This window comes from Anas acuta, chromosome 1 (assembly GCF_963932015.1).
Source record: "Anas acuta chromosome 1, bAnaAcu1.1, whole genome shotgun sequence".
In the NCBI taxonomy this organism is placed as follows: Eukaryota; Metazoa; Chordata; class Aves; order Anseriformes; family Anatidae; genus Anas; species Anas acuta.
The window spans coordinates 113,929,181-113,946,454 of record NC_088979.1 but is presented as its reverse complement, the minus strand read 5'-3'; the positions used below and the strand labels follow the sequence as shown (position 1 = coordinate 113,946,454).

Below are 17,274 nucleotides of genomic sequence, written 5' to 3'. Positions count from 1 at the left end.
GGCTTTCATGTAACAACAATTATATCAGAAAAGGTTTGGGATCGTCTTTTCTGCTCCTCTCTCAAGTTATGTACCTACCTGTATTTTAGCTTTGCCAGCTGGTTTGTCCACACACCACCACCAGAACAGCACCCCATGTGGTTTTTGTGGACTCTTGGTTTTGTTTCTTGCTAAATCTGTTCAGATGAGTGTATCAATTACACTCCTAGTTCCAATACACTTTTGCTTTCAAACTACATATTAGCAAGGAAGAAGCTGTGTACCACTCCAGTGCTAATAGTTTCCCAAAACTAACGAGTAAGTTCTGGAGGTCAAACCAGAGTGTTTCAGCATGTGCAGCAAGAAGGATAAAGCTGCTGAACTGCATGTGTCGAGGTTCAGGTGGCTGGGACCTGGCGTGTTGCTGCTCATAGCCTGGCCGGCCTAGTCCGCGTGCTGAGATGTAGGTTGCCTTCAGTCTCCTTGCGGCTCTGCTGACGCTGCTGCACCTGAAGATGCTGCTGCAATGAGGCTTTGCATCCACTGCTGTCAGAGCTGAGTGCTCCATCAGAGGAGCTGTAGCTGGGGATGTACATCTGCATAGGTAACCTGCAATTTACAGCCCGGTGAATTACATTAACTGCAGTTGCCAAAAGCAGGCCGTGAGCTGTGGAGGCTGCAAACGAAGGCACAAGTCCTGTCTGGCCACTCTTGAAGTGAAGAGGGTCAGGCTCTGCAGCGAGGTGAGGAGAGCTGTGGTTATGCCTCTGTACTGTGGGCATCTCTGCGCTGTTCCCTGTGCTTTTATCTGAAAAGCACTGAGGAGCTCCTTGAGGAAATCCTGTCTGTCCCTCCGTGTGGCCTCTGCACTGTCCTTACTCAGGCTGCACAAAGACAAGGAAAGAGTGAGGTGGCAGGATGATGGCTGAAAAGCAATGTCAAGTGCTAGCTGATGATCAGCAAGATCTGCTTTCGTGTATTGGCAAGGGGTGAGCCAGCTCTGCCTGCTTGCAGGGAAACAGCTGGCTTGGTCTGCAGACCGAGCATAGGAAATACTTCGAAGTAGGGGTCAAAAAAGTGGACAAAACACAGTGGATTTTAAAACAGTCGTTAAATACTTTGTTTAAAGTTGCTGGGTTTCATAATGCTCAGGAGTGGGATCTCCCAGTTGTGCGTTAGGGACATGTCACTGGCTCCTGTACTGAGCAGGCAAGAGGAAGTCACTGAAAGAAATGGTAAAGCGCAAACTGCTCGGCTGTCCTGCTTCTCTTTGCACTTTCCTGTCAGTACTAGCGTAGAGGGTGTCAGACGGGGCTTTAAATGCTGTGAGGACTCAGCGATTTGCTGGCTTGGGTTTCTGTTCATTTTCGTTTCCTCCCCGCAGCACAAAGTACCTGTGGGTCTTGTGGTGCCGAGCTGGTGAGGGGAGAGCGTTCAGAGCCGAGCACAGCAAGCGTTGGGTGGGAATGCTCCCCCTGCCGATACCGTCTCACTCAGGAAAAAGTGTAAACAATCGGGGATGTCTGCTTTCCCCTTCTGGGCATCGCCCAGGCTCTGTCTGTGTGTTGGGAACACCCGCTGGCACCCCGTTTGCCATTTGGGGCTTTGATTCTTCTGTGGAAACTGCGGCTGACGGCTCCCACCGAAGCCCGCCTGCCTCGCCGTGCATCCTGTTGGCTCAGCGTTGACGTTCCTCTTTCTCCGCCATCCCCAGCAGGGTTTGCAGGGTGCTGTGTGGAGGCCTCGCACCCCGCTCGGCTCCCCAGGATCCTGCTGCTGCCATGCGAGAGGCTGGCGGAGCCGGGGCTGGCATCCAGCGGGGCTCGGCCGCGCTGCCAGGAGGGAGCTCGGAGCAGCCAGCCCGGGCTGCGCTCCGCCCCGTCGGCGCTGCTGAGGTCAGCTTCCTGCTGCTCGCTTTCCTCCGAGCACGGCTACTCCTCCCATGAAGGAGAGCGAGATTTCCCCGAGTCCGGAGAGCTGGCCCTTACGGGCGGCCGCCAGGCCAGGCAGGCAGCATCGCGGGGCTCCTGCGGCGTAGCGGGAGGGCAGGCGGCATGGTGGGCAGGCTGCCGGGCCGCCCGGACAGCCCCGCGACCTGGCGGGCGCAGGAGGTGAGTGCCAGCCTCGCGTGGCGTGGGCGCTGGGGTCGCCGGAGCTATAGCTCCAGGAGCCGGGCACCACCCGAGTGGCTGCCACCTGGGGCTCCCCACCGAGATGCTTTGGCTCCTGCTGGTGTGGTGACAGAGCGCCTTCAGGAAGCGCTGGGTCTCGCTGCAGCAAAGGACTGTGGTCAATAAAAGTTTACGGTGTGTAAACTTGTTTTTCTTTCACCGAAAAGCACGGATAAACGTGACAAACGGAGCCGTAAAGGACGGGCGATGGAGGTAAAGTTCACTCCAAACGGCTTAGGGCAGACGCGCTCAGGTACTTTGACAACTTTCAGATGGGCTGAATAATGCCAGAAAGAGACTGTACAGCCTTCTAGCTGTGACTGCGGGTCTAGGATCATGTGGTATGCGTGCAGGAATGACACAAATCGTGTAATGCTTGTAAATAAAGTTCCAGGTAGGAAAAACAAAACAAACCAAACATTGTTAAAAATATATTTTTTACAGTTGCCAAGCATCCCACAGGGGGAAGCCAGCTTGGTTGAGAGAAAGGAGAGTGCTTGTAAGAATATCTCAGCTAGAAAATGGGTAACTTTTTTTTTTTTTTTTTTAAAGAAAAGCTTTTTCTAGTGTTGCTTTTACTTTTCATCATTTTTGTATTACATTTTTCTCTATGAAGTTGATGGTGTAAACATCACAGGTTCTTTAACCAACTTCTAGCTTTTTAAACAGGTTCTCAACATCCCTTCTAACGTAGCTCTAAAATCAGTAGTCCGTAGCTGGAGGCACTTTGCTGTTTATTTTGCATTGTGGCATCCTTCATTTGCCTGCTGTTAGTCAGCGCACGGTGCCAGTCAGGTGAACAGGTGACTGGGGAGAGTAGGAAGAAATGCAGGGCCTCGCTCAGGACCATGGAGGACGTGTCCCAGGCTCCAAGGCCTGCTCAGGATTGCTTGCGCTCTAGATCCAGGCTGGAGCATACCCCAGGCATCGCAGTTCTCTGTGACACAGAGTTTACTGCACTGGTTTTGCCATGAAGTGAAACAAATGTGGTCTTTTATCAGGACACGTAGGAGCATATTTTGCTGGAGTGCTACAGGGCCACGCTCACCTCTTGTACCATAAGAGTTCTGTAGGTAACTGTACGGTCAGAGGAAAAGCAGGCTGCATTCGCTGTCCAGTCGGTGGCCACCGCTGGGGGAGGAGCATTATAGGAAGTATGATAAAAATTTCCAGTCATGTGTGGCCCTGTATCTTGTTTGGTTCCAGGCGCTGGGGATGCTACCCTAAATGTTTTTGCCTCGGCGCGTTCTGTAACTTCACAGCTCCTACACCCGCTTCTTGCTAGAGACGTGCTCAAGAAATTAACCTTGTGCTACCTTGTCGCTCGGAGGGATAAAGCCACGGTTAAAGGCGCCTGACGCGCTGTCAGGGTGTTACAAAGATGACGTGCCCCCATTTGCCTCAGTGTGTCAGCTCCAGAGATGATAGTTCAGAATATCCATACTAACTTACTAACATTTCCACAAGAAATGTGTGGGAAATGTGCTTGTCCTACAGGTGCAAGCCCATTTCCCATATGGGCCCAGGTACCCAGCTCTTCCTTGAGGAAGTTACCTTCTTTTTACTTGCCTTTTGCCTGCACAGACAGGCTGCAGCTCTGAGAACACGGGTGTGATGTCAAGCATCAGGCCCAGCAGCTGCTGGACTGCAGTGCCGTTTCGCTCATTTTTGGACTTATTTTCAGTTATTTTCAGAATTGTTGTTCTAACTCATAGGAGGCTGCTGTAAAAATTCCAGTCTGTATCAGCAGAGCCAAAGCCTCAGCACCTGTAACTGGTTTGTCAGCCTGGTCCATGGGTAGGGTCAAAACGTTTGCTGCTTCTATCACGTTTTGGCAAGCTGGCCTTCTGTTAGCTTGTGAACATTTGTTGCTTTATTTTGGAGTGAGCTGAAGGGACACGAGATGTTCTGCCTGCAAGTTCGACCCCTCCTCATAAGAGAGACTGAAAAGGTGTTAATTAACGAGTGCTCTCTGTTTGTAGGCACGAAGAGAAGAGTGAGGGATATAGCTGCCAGTCTTTTTTCACCTCCGGTTTGCTACCTGTGTAATGCTGACCCCATCTTCAACACAGACAGAAGATGTGATAAGTTATTTCAACTACAGCTCCCTGGCAAAGTGAATGAGGCTAATTTGACAGAGGTAATAGTGAAACGCCCATGCCTGAATTTGATGGAGATGGGACACCACATCTCCTGGCAGCACTGTCGCTGAAAGAAGCAGCCCCAGCCTCAGCTGCGTGCACACTACTACCCTGTGGGGCCGTGCTGGTGTTTCTGCAGTCGTGTAATGAACTGGGCTGGAGGAATGGTCATAGTTAATATCCGTGGGGTTTACTAGCTTAGCCTTTTTGTTCCACTGAAGGTGGAACTGACCAGTATCAGATGGATCCCTTCTCCAGTCTGATTCACGGCATGTTGTATGAACAGCTTCCTTGTCCCCAAATAAATTGGTCCAGGAATGCGGGGAATAGAAGCAAGGCAAGGGACAGGATTGCTTTTGCCTACAGAGTTGGCTTATGCTAGCTTAACTGATTGTTGTGTTGGAGCATTAAGTGCAGGCTAAGTTAAAATGGAAGGGAAGAAGGACGTATCCCCAGAAATGGGCCGCTGTTGTCAATACTTGGTTTTGATGGGGATATGTATGCATCTTCTAAACAGAGTTTTTGCAGTCTGGATAGCTTCCAGTCTAGATAGCATCAGCTAGTTACTGATGCCGATGATAACGTCGCAGTTGTGATGTTGCTTTTATCTTTCTCCCATGACCCTTTCTGAAGTAGGTGCTGCCTTGCAGAGCTTTCCTCCGTGTGACCCAGCCTAGCGAGCTGTGCTTGGAAGTTGCACGAGACTGTCAGTGAGTGTGTCTTAACAGGTGAGTTTAGCAAAGTGGCTCGGTCTGGATGCAGAATACACCAGTTTACTACAGATTCAAGGTGCTGGTTAATTTTTTTTTTTAAGTCCAGAGCTGGTGCACAGGGTTGCTGTGAATCACTTACACAATCGGTTACCCTGAAACTTTGGTGGCAGGGCATCTCTAAAGGAGAGAGTAGTTTCTCTTCTGCAGGCCTGTAAGAAGAGTATATGTCGGTGGCTGGTACTTCAATTTTTTGTTTGTTTGTTTGTTTTTAACTAGCGGGGTGATTGTTGCTTCCATGTGACTTGTGGAGTTCAGGAAGTTTTAGCTGGTGGTTTTCAGGCTTTTGTTATGCGTGTTAGGTGCTGGCAAAAAGCAACAACAAATATTTCTACATGAACTCCCTGGGGCTGTGTTTTGGCTAGGGTAGCTGGATGTTACATCCCCAGATAAAGATCCTATTTTGAGATTCGCTCGTGTAGACCCGTGCATTTGTTTAGGGCCTTGTTACCCTCCACGAGACTCCATGCAAGTACAGGAATCCGTGCTCGTGGATTTTGACAAGGGATTAAAGGATTGGTGTTTGTTTTGGTTGGAAGTTGCTCAGATAGTAGAATTAGGAGTTGGAAATACCATCTCCACTCCTTCAGTTGCCCTACCAAAGTAAACTGAAAGCCCACAGCAAAATGCGGCGCGTTGGCTCCTCGCGGGTTTTTGAATATTTCCAAGTATCTCCAGCAACAAAAAGATGCTGTCCAATGAAAACTTTACACAAAACAAAAACTGTGTTTGCCGGATAGGAACAAAAGGAATGATAGTTTCAGGATGAGAAAGGAAACTTATTTAAATATTTGTATCAAGTTTGCACAGCAGGAAATTCAGTGGGCTTTTGTAAAACCAGAAGGATTTCAAGGACTACTTAAACAGTTGTCAGTTTGGTTTGGTTGTATCTTTCTTTTGAAGGGAAACTAAGTCTCACTTTCTTCTGTAAATGGAGAAGCTACTCAATGAGAGTAAGTAGCAAGAATAATGCTTTATAATGCTTTTTTATTGGGAAAAGTACAACAAAATGTGTGCCTCCGTTTCGTGTGGGATGGCGTGGGCAGCCAGTGCACTGTGCAGATTCAGGATGTAGACAGCCAGCTAACCTGAGGTGAGATCCTGGCAGCATCCGAGCTGAGGGTTTTTTGGATGTGAAACTTGATTAGGAGGGAAATATTCTTTTTTTTTTTTTTTTTCTTCTCCAAAAGCAGCCCGAAAATATTCTGCCAGAACAATTGTGTGCGTTTTGAACCAAAGATGAGCAGGATCAACTGCAGAACAGAGGTGCTCAAAATGGATCCCTCCCTTTTCATCTGCTACATAGTTATTCTAATGTGAAGTGTTTTTGAAAATATTTTAACCTCCTGATACCATAAAATTGAAGTGGTGCCTTTATGCAGATGTTCAAGCAAAACATTTGTTTCCCAGACTAGCAATTCAAAAGTGAAACTGTCTGTAAGAGAAGTGAATATAATTTAATTGAGTTTTCCTGTTCCCAGCTGGCTACAAGAATGCGTGTTTTTAGAGCTTAAAGTGATAGTAATGTAGCTAGCTAAGTGTTTCACACTCTGCTAAATTACTTGCTTTTTGTAACTGATGGTGCTCCTTGAAGCTGGGTGATATGGGGAGTAACTCCAGCAATAGGAATCAGCTGTGTAGATGCCTGCCAGTTGCTCAGGTAAAAGAGTGAGCCGATGCCATCTGGGCCTTTGTGCACTGACAAAAATTGCAGTCACCAGTAACACCTCCAGCGTTGGTGGAACTTGATCAGAAAGTAGGTTCTTATTTCATCAAGGCCAATAGAGTTTGTAGGTTTAAGCTATTTCTTTCCCCATTAAGGTTGTAAGAAGGCAGCCAGCTAGCCAGGCTCCGTTTGAAAAAGGCTCTGAAAGTTTCTAGCAACACAGCTGAGGCCTTCCCCACTCTTCTGTTGTCCATTGTGTATTTAAAGTGTATAAGACTGTGGTGGAGACTTCCTGAATTAGATGCTGGGCTTTCAGTGAATGTCCAACACTCCTTTTGCATGTTCAACAGTTTCCACTAAGGCTTGTGAGTCCTGAGTCTCCACCTGGAAACGTTTGCTGCAGGTATGGACATCCCCTGTCTGGCAGATGCTTGCTGAGACGAAGGACGTGAATCAATACATGGGTGAAGTGCTAGTGAGGCGGAGGAGAAGAGCCGCTTTGCAGCTGAGTTTTCAGAATAAGCAAATATGTTTTAAATATTATCAGTAATTTGCTGCGTTGCTTCTGATTAGATTTCCTGCACTATGAGTTGACAAATATAAAGCAGATAAATCCCTTGTGGCTAGCAGTTCTGAGAGGAGTATTTCAGCCTGTCCTGGAGGTCAGCAAGCCGAGGAGTGATGTAAGGGCAGTGCCCTTAGAGAAGGACATCTGTTGACTGATACTGTTCAGCTGATTTCTGCTGCTGAGTAACGAAGACATAATGAGGGCCTGTCTTGAGATGCTTAGGCTTTGGTCAGTGGTGTGTTTGTTTTAAGGTTGTCAACCTCCTGGAATCATACCTGGAATTAATTTGGGCAGCTTGTATTGTCTCTGCATGAACATATAACATGCTCCCTGTGTGAAACATCTCTGAACGGGGGGACAGCTAATCTCCTAACTAAAGCTCTCAGGTGGTCTGTGGGAGAAAGATAATGGTCATCTTTTGGGGTGATCAGTATAACAAACCTTTCAGCAAAAGGAAACTGCCAACCCAGGTACTTGCCGTGCTATCTAAATGCAGCCATGCTTTCGCTGATGAAGAAGTAGCAGAAGCTTCACACTTTAATTTCCACACGCAAAGGTAGGTAGGTACTTGAAGAGTGGCGGTGGCATTTTTTCTGCATTTTGTCTTTTTATTACAGTCTGCCAGTGTTAGTTTTCTTCTGCATGGCTACTTTGCAAACCAGACTGCTGTGTGGTTGTTTGTTTTTTTTCCTGTGATTGTTTATTTTTATGTGTACCTGAAAAAAAAAAGGTGGATATGCATGTATACAAACGTGTATACCCAAGTGTGCGTGTATGTATTTACGTATAATAATGTGTGCATCTTGTTTTTGTAAGGGTAGGACAAAGTCTTGAATGACTGGTGCTGCTCCTTGCTCGCTTTGCACAGTTCAATGCATGGTGTGAGGCAGGAACGTGATTTGACCTAAGATGCTATGCATCATCAGTCTCCCTCTGGACCTCCAGTGAAATTTTTTGGCATGTTTTACACCAGCAGTGAACCCATTCATCCATTGCTCATACAAAAGAGGATCTTGCATGTAAAATACGTGAACAAAATTAAGAAATAAAAATGGAATGGGTTAAATTTGTGTAGTAGTCTTACAGATAAGAGCAGCCTTATCCTTCGTATGGTGATGGCCAATTAAGGCTGCAGAATGACGGTGTTATCTTTATTGGCAATACAAGTCAGGTCTGAAAAAGTAGAGTAGTAGATCTAGGTTGCAGAATTGTCCTCTAATGTCCAGATGCTGCCGTGACTCATCCCCAGCGCAGTGAGTGCCAAGAACCAGCTCACGGTGATTTCTGACCTGCTAGGGCGAGGTGTCCCCACCTTGCAGACAGCAAAGTGCTTTAGATCCCGCCTTTCTCCTCCAGGTCTCCTCCGTACAGCAGATCTGACCAGCCCTGGGTTTGCTAGACCCATGAACAAATGAGATGGAGGTGTTGCCTGGGGAGAGCAGAAAGAGGCTGAGCTAAATACAGGCTTTAAACATCACATAGCTGCTGCTCGTTTTGAAGGAAGCTTCTCTTCAGCTCTTGACAATAAGGCTTGCAAGGCTTGTCCTTGTTATTCAGCTGTTGTTAAAGTTGTGAACCGCCACTTTCTGCCATCAGCTGCAGTTTGAAATAGGTCAGGGCTTCTTTACAGTACTGGAAAGGTAACTTCCACTTTTCGCAGTGCTTTTCACTTGAACTTCCCAAGGGATGTGTGGGGTTGATGGATAAAGCTGGGTGACACCTTTTGGACGGTGGTGAAGGAGGCTGTGAGTCACAGGGAAGTTGAGCATGAACTTCAGGGAGCCTTTTGGCTTGTCCAGGAGAGGCCCGAAGAAGCCCTGTTTCCTGTTTCCCGGGGTGGGGCTGTGGCTCCAGAGAGTAAGCTGTAGGACAGCAAGTGCGTGAGTCAGGTGCGTGTTAGAAAATGGTGCGGAGGGTGTTCAGTGTGCGATGTTCACTGCATTGGGTCTATCTCTGAGCAAGAGTGCAAGAATTTAAATTGAAAAGATGGAAATGGCAAACTTCAGTCTTCCTCTGCTCTCTCTGAAAGAGCAGCAACACTTTCTTCCAGAGCCTGGCATTAATTTTGCAGCAAAGTGACTTCCAGAAAGAAGGAGAAATTTCAGACGAGCTTGCGCTTTGATCAAGTGCCTGTGATGCTGTCACAGGACGGATGACAAAGATAAATACGGAGTAACCAAAGTTGGTTGGAATCCTGGTTTGTTTCAAACTAAAATATTTATCTGAAAAACCAGGGTGGAGGTGCTGATCTTTTCCCTTTCTTCATTTTTTATGTGGTTACAATCACCATTCTAGGGATTAATATTGAAAGATTTCTGATGAAATTACACTACCCTAAATTTCTGGTGCTGTTGGATAGAGAATTGATAAAAGCATTACAAGTTTTTATGGAGTTTAACAGTAAGATTTGTATACCTACTTATACTGTTTATTGAAGTGCTACTTTAAATCATGCTGTAAATACTTGTTTCATGTGTTGCGGTTCTTACCCAGCTTTGCACATTATTTGCAGATAGCTCTTCCGTGATGAGAAACCTTGCTTAAACACTTAAGTGCTTCGTCCAAACCAGTGCAATGGATTTGTGGTAGAGCAGGGATCAGAGCTGGGGAAGGTGAGTTAGCTTGCTCTGCTCTTTTGCCTCTTAATCAGTGGTAAAGACCGCTAAGTAAATTGATGCTTAGCGTGTGTAGCTACGTTATTTCGAAAATGCCTTTGCTTTCCACCACTTACTTGCTCAAAGGACAACAGGCTACATACCAGAAGCAATGCAACCGCATCTACTCCCAAATGTGTTTATGAAGCAGAGAGCCTAAATCTGGCCTTGATGTTGGTCAAAAGTGGGTAATTGATGGTTAAAGCATGATAGGGAGGATTAGTGCAGCACGTCGTGAAACTGGCTGCTGGGAGCGCGTGGCTGCTGACCCACAGGACCTCCAGATGAAGCCCCGCTAGCGGACTGCAGCCAGTGCTGTGCTTGTGTTCAGGGTGCAGAAATGTTTTTTGTGCCCTGATCCCGAGTGGCAAGGCTGGGGAGGCTGCAGGAAGTCCTCACGGCCACTAGATGACTCCTTCGGCCCGCTGGTAGGTGAGCTGCACAATGCTGCGGGGGTGGAGAGCTGGGGCTGGGCGGGGGGCTCTGCTGGGTCTAGGCTGAGTGAGAGGCACCAAAATACAGGGATCATGCATCCTTCAACTGAGGGAAGCAGTAACATGGTGTGTTGTTGTGGTTCTTTTCGTAATTTTGAGTTGAAGTGGTTACCTCTAAAATGCACTAATTTGTGGAGTTTGTTGTTAGGTACTTTGACAGGATTTGGAAAACAAAGGTCCAGACCTTGCTGAGGTCAGGGTAAGCTTCTTAAGACAAGGAAAACATGAAGAAGCTGATGTTACAAGGTATATTAGTTCTTAACTAGACTGCAATTGATACCTAATTCTAAGTCAAGCTGTGCCTGTTATAACTCTTTATTTTGCAAGCTTTTAAGAAAAAAAAAATCAAAAACTAAAACAGCAACAACACCACATAACCATCTTTGCCTCTTCTTTGCACCTTCCAAATGGACGAATGAAACTAGCTAGACTTGAGAGGGAAGAAAACAAACAAACACAGTGAAAGGAACTATATTGAAATTCAGGCCCAGGCAGTTTCCACTAACTCCTTTCGGATTTCTCTGCATACTCAGAAGGTCCACACACCCTACAATGTCCAGGATTGAATAATCTCCCTGTCATCTAGAGACAGCCTGAGGGATTCTTCAGTTCCATAAACATGTTTTGCTGATGTCTGTATGAAGCATATAGTCACTTTATCAAGATAATTAGATGATGAAGAAATACTGCTCTTGTTCCATGTGTTTCTCTAATATCCACTTTTGTTTCTGAGGTGTAATAATGAATTATTAGTTGCCATTAAATACTACCAGTTCATGTTGCAAAGTATGTGCAGGATAAAATATAATGTGTACCGCTGGTCATTTTTCCATGTCCTCCATATTTCTTTCCAGCCAAGAATCCCATAGAGACAAAACTGACTTATCTCTTGATCTGTGAAGACTTTATATTGTTCTTTAAAGTCGTAATGTGTGAGAGCTTCAGTGTTTGTTATAAGGGTAGTCCTGGTTTTATACATTCTTAACGTGTAATTAGCTTAGCTACCCTCCAGAAAGGGCCAGGAGTGCCTTTCACTTCTATCACATTCAGAAGTCTTCTTCGGTTAAGTCTTCCCTTTCTTCTCGTAGATGCTTACGACCTGGTAATAAGTCCTAAACCCCTCCTGAATTAGCTTCCACAAATGCAATGCTGGATTAAATTGAGTTTTTGCCAACTCAATAGAATAGATTTTTCTTTGCACAAACCAATATAGTTGAGGGTTATGTTTATCTGCTGTGTTTTGTGTTTTTTTGGGGGGAGCGGGTGGGGTTATTCTTTGCATGTGTCACAGTGATGTGATACAAAAGCAGCAGTTATGGCATTTTAAGTTACTTTCTAGGTATGCATGTAGGACGTGTACATACATGCATACATGTACTTCTTTACATGCAGGCAAACATCCCCTCTGCTTCTTATTCTCAAAGTATGCATCCATAGGCATATAGACATAGACATCCTTCCCGTCCTGCCTGCCTTGTTTTCTGTTCCAAGACCCTGTACTTTGAGATCTGTACATTCAAAAGCCTTGCTTTCATGCCATAACAATTTTATACTTGTCTAAAGGGAAACTGCATGACCCATAATTGAAAACTGAGTGAAAGATTTGTAATTAAAACTGAAGAGAAATATTGGAATAAGGAAACCAGTTTTGGGCGTTTGCTTATAGTCCTACCACCCTTTTGGCTGTTGCTCTGCTATTTTATTTGTTACACAGAATGATCTGTTTGATTTGCTTTGAGATTTCCTTATTTTTGTCCATTTTGCTTAAAAGCCATGGTTCTAAGGGGATTCCTTGGTTGGCTTAATTGAAAGGTGAAGGAGAAGGGCTGTGGTTCCTGGCTAGGGAAAAAGCTGACCACCAAACCAACCACTCCTTCACCTGCTTAACTAAACTGACTTGGTTTGAGTGAATTCAGTGCTTTAATCTCTTATGTGCAGCAAAAGAAATAAAATGGTTAAGTAATTATGCTGTAGCATGTTAATACCATACTAGTAAAATTTAAAAAGAAAGAAATAAGAGGGGAAAAGGTAGTTTTGTAGTTCCCATTAACTTCTCACTCCTGAGGGTTTTGTTGCTGGATTTATGCTACTTTTTCTGCTGCTGTCAGTGATCGCTGTGGATATGAATAGAAGGCAGCATGTAGTATGGATGAAAGTGAGGTGAATGAGATGAATTGGGAATTTAACATGCTTGAGCTAATCTGGCAGTGGAAATGACATGAGCGGCTTAATTTTATTTAGAGCTATGTGAGGGGAGAGGCATTCATGCGTGTACACGTGTGCTGTTCCTATCTCCCCCGGCCTCTGCCAGATCCCTCTTCTAATTCCCCTCGGCCCTGAATGACGTGCTGGGATGTGCACAGGTTATCAGCTGCCAGGGCATCTGGCATTTCGGGAGCGAGCCAGGCAGCAGGAGTGGCGGCGCTGCATTTCATTTCATGTTGGGCCCAGCGGCAGAGCTGAGCCACTCGCGGCGCTGACGGCCCGGGGACAGAGCTGGCGCGAGGGCTGCCGCCCCCCTGCAGGCCTTCAGCTGGCGCCCCGTGCCTGCCTCTCCTCCTTCCTCGTCATCAACCACCAGTGCGTGGTGATGGAACAGCAAGACATCTGGGTATTTCTTCGGTTAAACACTGCCTATGGTAGATCTTCACTGTGTTCAGTTGTTGGTCTTCGTAAGCGGGTACTGGGAGTAATGTGGCATACGGTCTTGGTATGCAAGGACCCGGGGCAGCAAGCACCGAGTGACCAAGCTGAGACAGATCATGACAACTGCACTGTTTATTAGGAACAAAACCAAGGGAAAGAACCTCCTCTCCAGTCTGCAAAACTCCTCATTTGGAATGAAGTTGAGAATTTTAAGATGCTGTTGTATGGTAGTTTTACTTATAAGTTACTGGATTAGGATCAAGAAGTAAAAGTTCATGTTTCCTACACACTTCCAATAGTTTCCCCTCAAATACAAACATTATGAAGTAAGATTGATTGTAGACTGTAAATCCAGTTGGAGATGTTTTTTTGCAAATGTCCTGGTAGAAGTTTGCCTCTTACACTTAGGTGTTGGAGGAGAGAACTGTCAACTGAGTGCATCTGGAAAGAAAAACTCCTAAAGCTTTTAATTAGTCCTGCAAAAAAAAAAGGAATATTTTCATGTCATAACTGTATTTTATAAAGGTCTGTACCTATACTACCATCAGTAATGTGCCAGTAATGTTAAATCAGTGCTTTCATGAAGTTTTTGACAAGTGGAGTCTTTCCTAGCATCAGTTTTGGAAGCCCAGTGCCCATATTGACACAGGTCAGAGCTGAGTAATTTTAGCATTCGTCCTGAAGTGCTATGTTCTTTGATGTGCGTCCAGAAAATTGTTTTGGTGTGGGTGGGATTTCTATTGTACACGGGCATGAGGGTTCCCTCTAGGATTAGATTTCCTCATCCTCCCAAAGCTGCTTTAGGATGAATGCTTTTTGTACTGCTGAGAATTGAATTTGGCGTAAAAGCCTGTTCCAGTACATTGTGTAGCTACTGCCTGGACCACCCGAGGCTGCATCAGAAGTCCTCCAACCAGAGTGACCAAACTCCTTCCATTTTCCATATGCTTCCTGGCCTTCAGAACAGGAAATCTGCTGGAAAAGTGCTGGAATATTTAAATAGCTGCTGTTAGCACTAATAATACCTCATTTTAGCAGGGTAGCGGAGCTAATTTCATGGGTTTATTGAGAAATCCCTTGAAGTCATTCATAATCTCAGCCTGGCTCCATCCCAACGTAGCATTTCCAGGTAACATGCCACTGAGCAATCTGGTTTATGGGTCGTGCCAGTGCGTCTTGCTGGACAAGATGATGCATTGCATGAGCAGTGAGAGGAGGATGAGTCTCTGTGACAAAGCTTGGTTCCCCAGCTGGGACAGCAGCAGAAGGTAACACTGGAGACGCTGGCCACGCTGGCAGCCAGCGGTCTTTCTCAGGCTCTGTTGCTGTGGCAGCAGCTGGAAGTCATAGGTTTAAAGCCATAGGTTTAGTTTCCAGAGGGGTGAACGGTTTGCAGCAGGGGGCAGGCTGCCACAGGTCCTGTGTGGAAGTGGAATACTGATGGCAGCTGGGTGACAAGTGTCTGGACTTTCTAAATCCTTCCTGTTTTTTCCCCAGCAAATGAAAAGGAGCAGCAAAGCAATCTTCAAATACAGTACTTGATGCAAATACAGTACTTGATGCTTCTCTGAATATAATGGTCATTATGTGAGTGATTGACAGGTTATTTCAGTTTATCTCATGGTATATTTGTGTGTCAAGCACTTCCTTTAAAGTTAGCAGAGATCTGTAACACCTCAATTTCTAACATAATGAAGGGCAGGTCCCACAGATGTGATTGCACAAACCCATTCAGTGTTACTCATTTTTAAAAAAAAAAAAGGTTCAAGAAGCACAGCATTCTTCTGCGTACAAAACTTTTGTCACCCTTGGCATTCTGTTGATTATCCTTATTGCTAGAATTGTTAATAAATACTGAATGCAGTATTCCTTATATTGTATTTTTTCGCAGCAGCTGAATCTTACTGCAAACGCTTCACAAACCTGCCAGTGGAAGAGTTAACAATGTATTCATTGTTATGGAAGAAACAACTAAATTAGGGTTATGCTATGGTGGAGACTCAAAGTACATCTTTCATCCCCCCCTTACAGACGTGTACATGCACAGATTAGGCACAGTAAGGAAATCTAGCTGGGAGTTTGAATTGTTTTCATTCCCCTTTTTCTTAGCCTTCTGTATGCACCAGGAATGGAATCGGATATGTGAGTGTTTGATTCAGAAAGCGTGAAAGCTAGCAGTACCCCTGTTCATTTGTTTTGTTTCTTGACAAGCTTTTTATAGAAAACTCCTGCATTTGATTAATATATATATACACATATATATAAGTAATAACTAGATATCTGTGGCCTTTTCCCCTCACCCCCGCACACACTGTTTTGGTTGGCCCCTCTGATAAGGGCTGTAACTGGGCGATGACATAGCTTTGGGGAATGAAGGAACATGGCATGCTGTTCGGCAAATACGGTCTGCAAACACAGGTTAATGGTTAACTGTGCTTAAGTCTGGAAACCATCATATAGTAATTACAGCTAATTACGAGGTGATACAAGTGCATTGACATGTGATGTCCTCAGAGCACACTGTAACTTTATAAAGTGCCGTTGGGAAAAGGGTTTGGATCCTACTGCATCTTCGTAGGACAGAAGTGCAGTTCTTCAGTATAAAATCACCAAGTAACCTTCATTGCAAAGCCAGGTATAAGCATGTAGGCCCGTCTGCTTTAGTGAAAGTTTCATGTGCATACCTCTAAAGAAAAATTATTCGATTAGCTCTTTAAGGTGTAGCAATCCATCCAGCTGTACAATAAATTATCACCTCTGCTGGGGCCAGGAGCACTGCGTAGAGCGGAGGTAGTCCCTGGTGGTGCAGTTTGGAGCTGTTCAGGAGCCCGTCCCTAGCACGCTCTATTTTGGCTTCTGCAGATGTCTTGGCTATGCACCAAAATGCAAAAATATCGAGCGCGCTGTGCTCCCCTATGACTCTCCTCCTCTTCTGGGGTAGCCTCTGTGAAATCAAGAGTTTTTATTACCAATTTTCCTGCCTTTCTGCCTTCAAATAAGAGGCAGTGGCAGAACACAAAGCTGTCCTTCCTGATATTTTTTTCAAGATTATAAATGAATCTGTTCCTCATCCCATGGTCTTTACCCTTTTTATTATAATAATTACGGGTTTGTACCTTCGGCTGAAAGTCACATTCTGCAAACAGATTTCAGCTCCTGTGACTGCTAACACTTCTGCATGTAGCTGATCTCGCCTATGTTGCACAAGATCAACAGGAGAGCTGTGATGAGTGAGGGCTCAAAGGCCGTGGCTCTTAAATCTTGATCTTGAGGATATTTACGTTTAGGCGTAACTCTTCCACCAAACCTCCCTTCTGTTGACCTCAGGGATTACTTGTGTGCTTGAAAGGGAGCCCAAACGTAAATGCTCACAAGTTGGTGACCACAGGACTAAGAGGTGGGGTGTAAGAACACTGCTGCAAAGCCTGGGGCTGGCCAAATTTAATCCACCCTATGGGTTGGCCATCCGGATGGGCTGCCTGGCCTCCACCTACTGCTCCAGAAGGGTGGATGTCTTCTGGGGGCCTGCTGGCACATCTGTCAGTCCCTGAGGGGGGTCTCCATCACTCCTTATGGTACAGGAGGCCTGGCTTAGGCAACAGAACCCCGTCCCGAATAGCTTAGCTCTGTGCCAGAGTATTGAAATCTTTACTGAACAGGCAACATTGGGATAAAGATGCTGCATTAGGATTTTAAGAAGTAGCATTTCTGCTGTTTATTAAGAAAGCAATAATTACTTTGCGTTGTCATGACACTGCATCAGTCTCCCAAGGCAGGCGTGATTACCCTGGGTAGCTTTCTGTAATGCACTGGGGATGCTCGCGGTGCTGGAGGGTGTGTTAAGGCAGAGGTGCAGAACCGACGGTAGGGGCTGAGCTGGTCTGTCTCTGGTAATGCAGGGAGAATAAAAACATTGTCTTGAGTCCACTCAGGTTGCTTCAGTTCTCTGTCGGCCTTTTATTTGGTTGATAGCGTTAAGAAGCAGCTCTGATGTCTGTAAAAATGCCCTTTATGAAGAGGGGGGGAAGTACTCGCATAGATGTTTTATGTGTTTCTGCAATCACAGAAATACATCTCTGAATGCACAAAGCAATTAAGAATCCAAGACATCATCGTTTAAGAAAAAAAAAATCATCCTTTGCAAGTGTGAGTTGTTTTCCAAATGATTTGTAACTGACTGTTGTG

The 17,274-nt window shown here is 45.6% G+C and overlaps 1 protein-coding gene across 34 annotated transcripts in view; it reads left to right on the top strand.

The window, feature by feature from the left end:
- The window catches only part of BBX (BBX high mobility group box domain containing), a 147,872-nt gene that overhangs the window by 30,088 nt on the left and 100,510 nt on the right, over positions 1-17,274 (top strand). Inside the window, exon 1 of one of the 34 annotated variants that reach the window (XM_068694158.1) lies at positions 1,884-2,090. The exons of 32 other annotated variants lie outside the window; for them this stretch is intronic. In XM_068694158.1, the coding sequence (XP_068550259.1) occupies positions 2,034-2,090 (57 nt within the window). In that variant the 5' untranslated portion in view covers positions 1,884-2,033. Of the gene's footprint in view, positions 1-1,883; positions 2,091-17,274 lie in introns of those variants that run through there. One more of the 34 variants, XM_068693977.1, reaches the window with a different exon arrangement.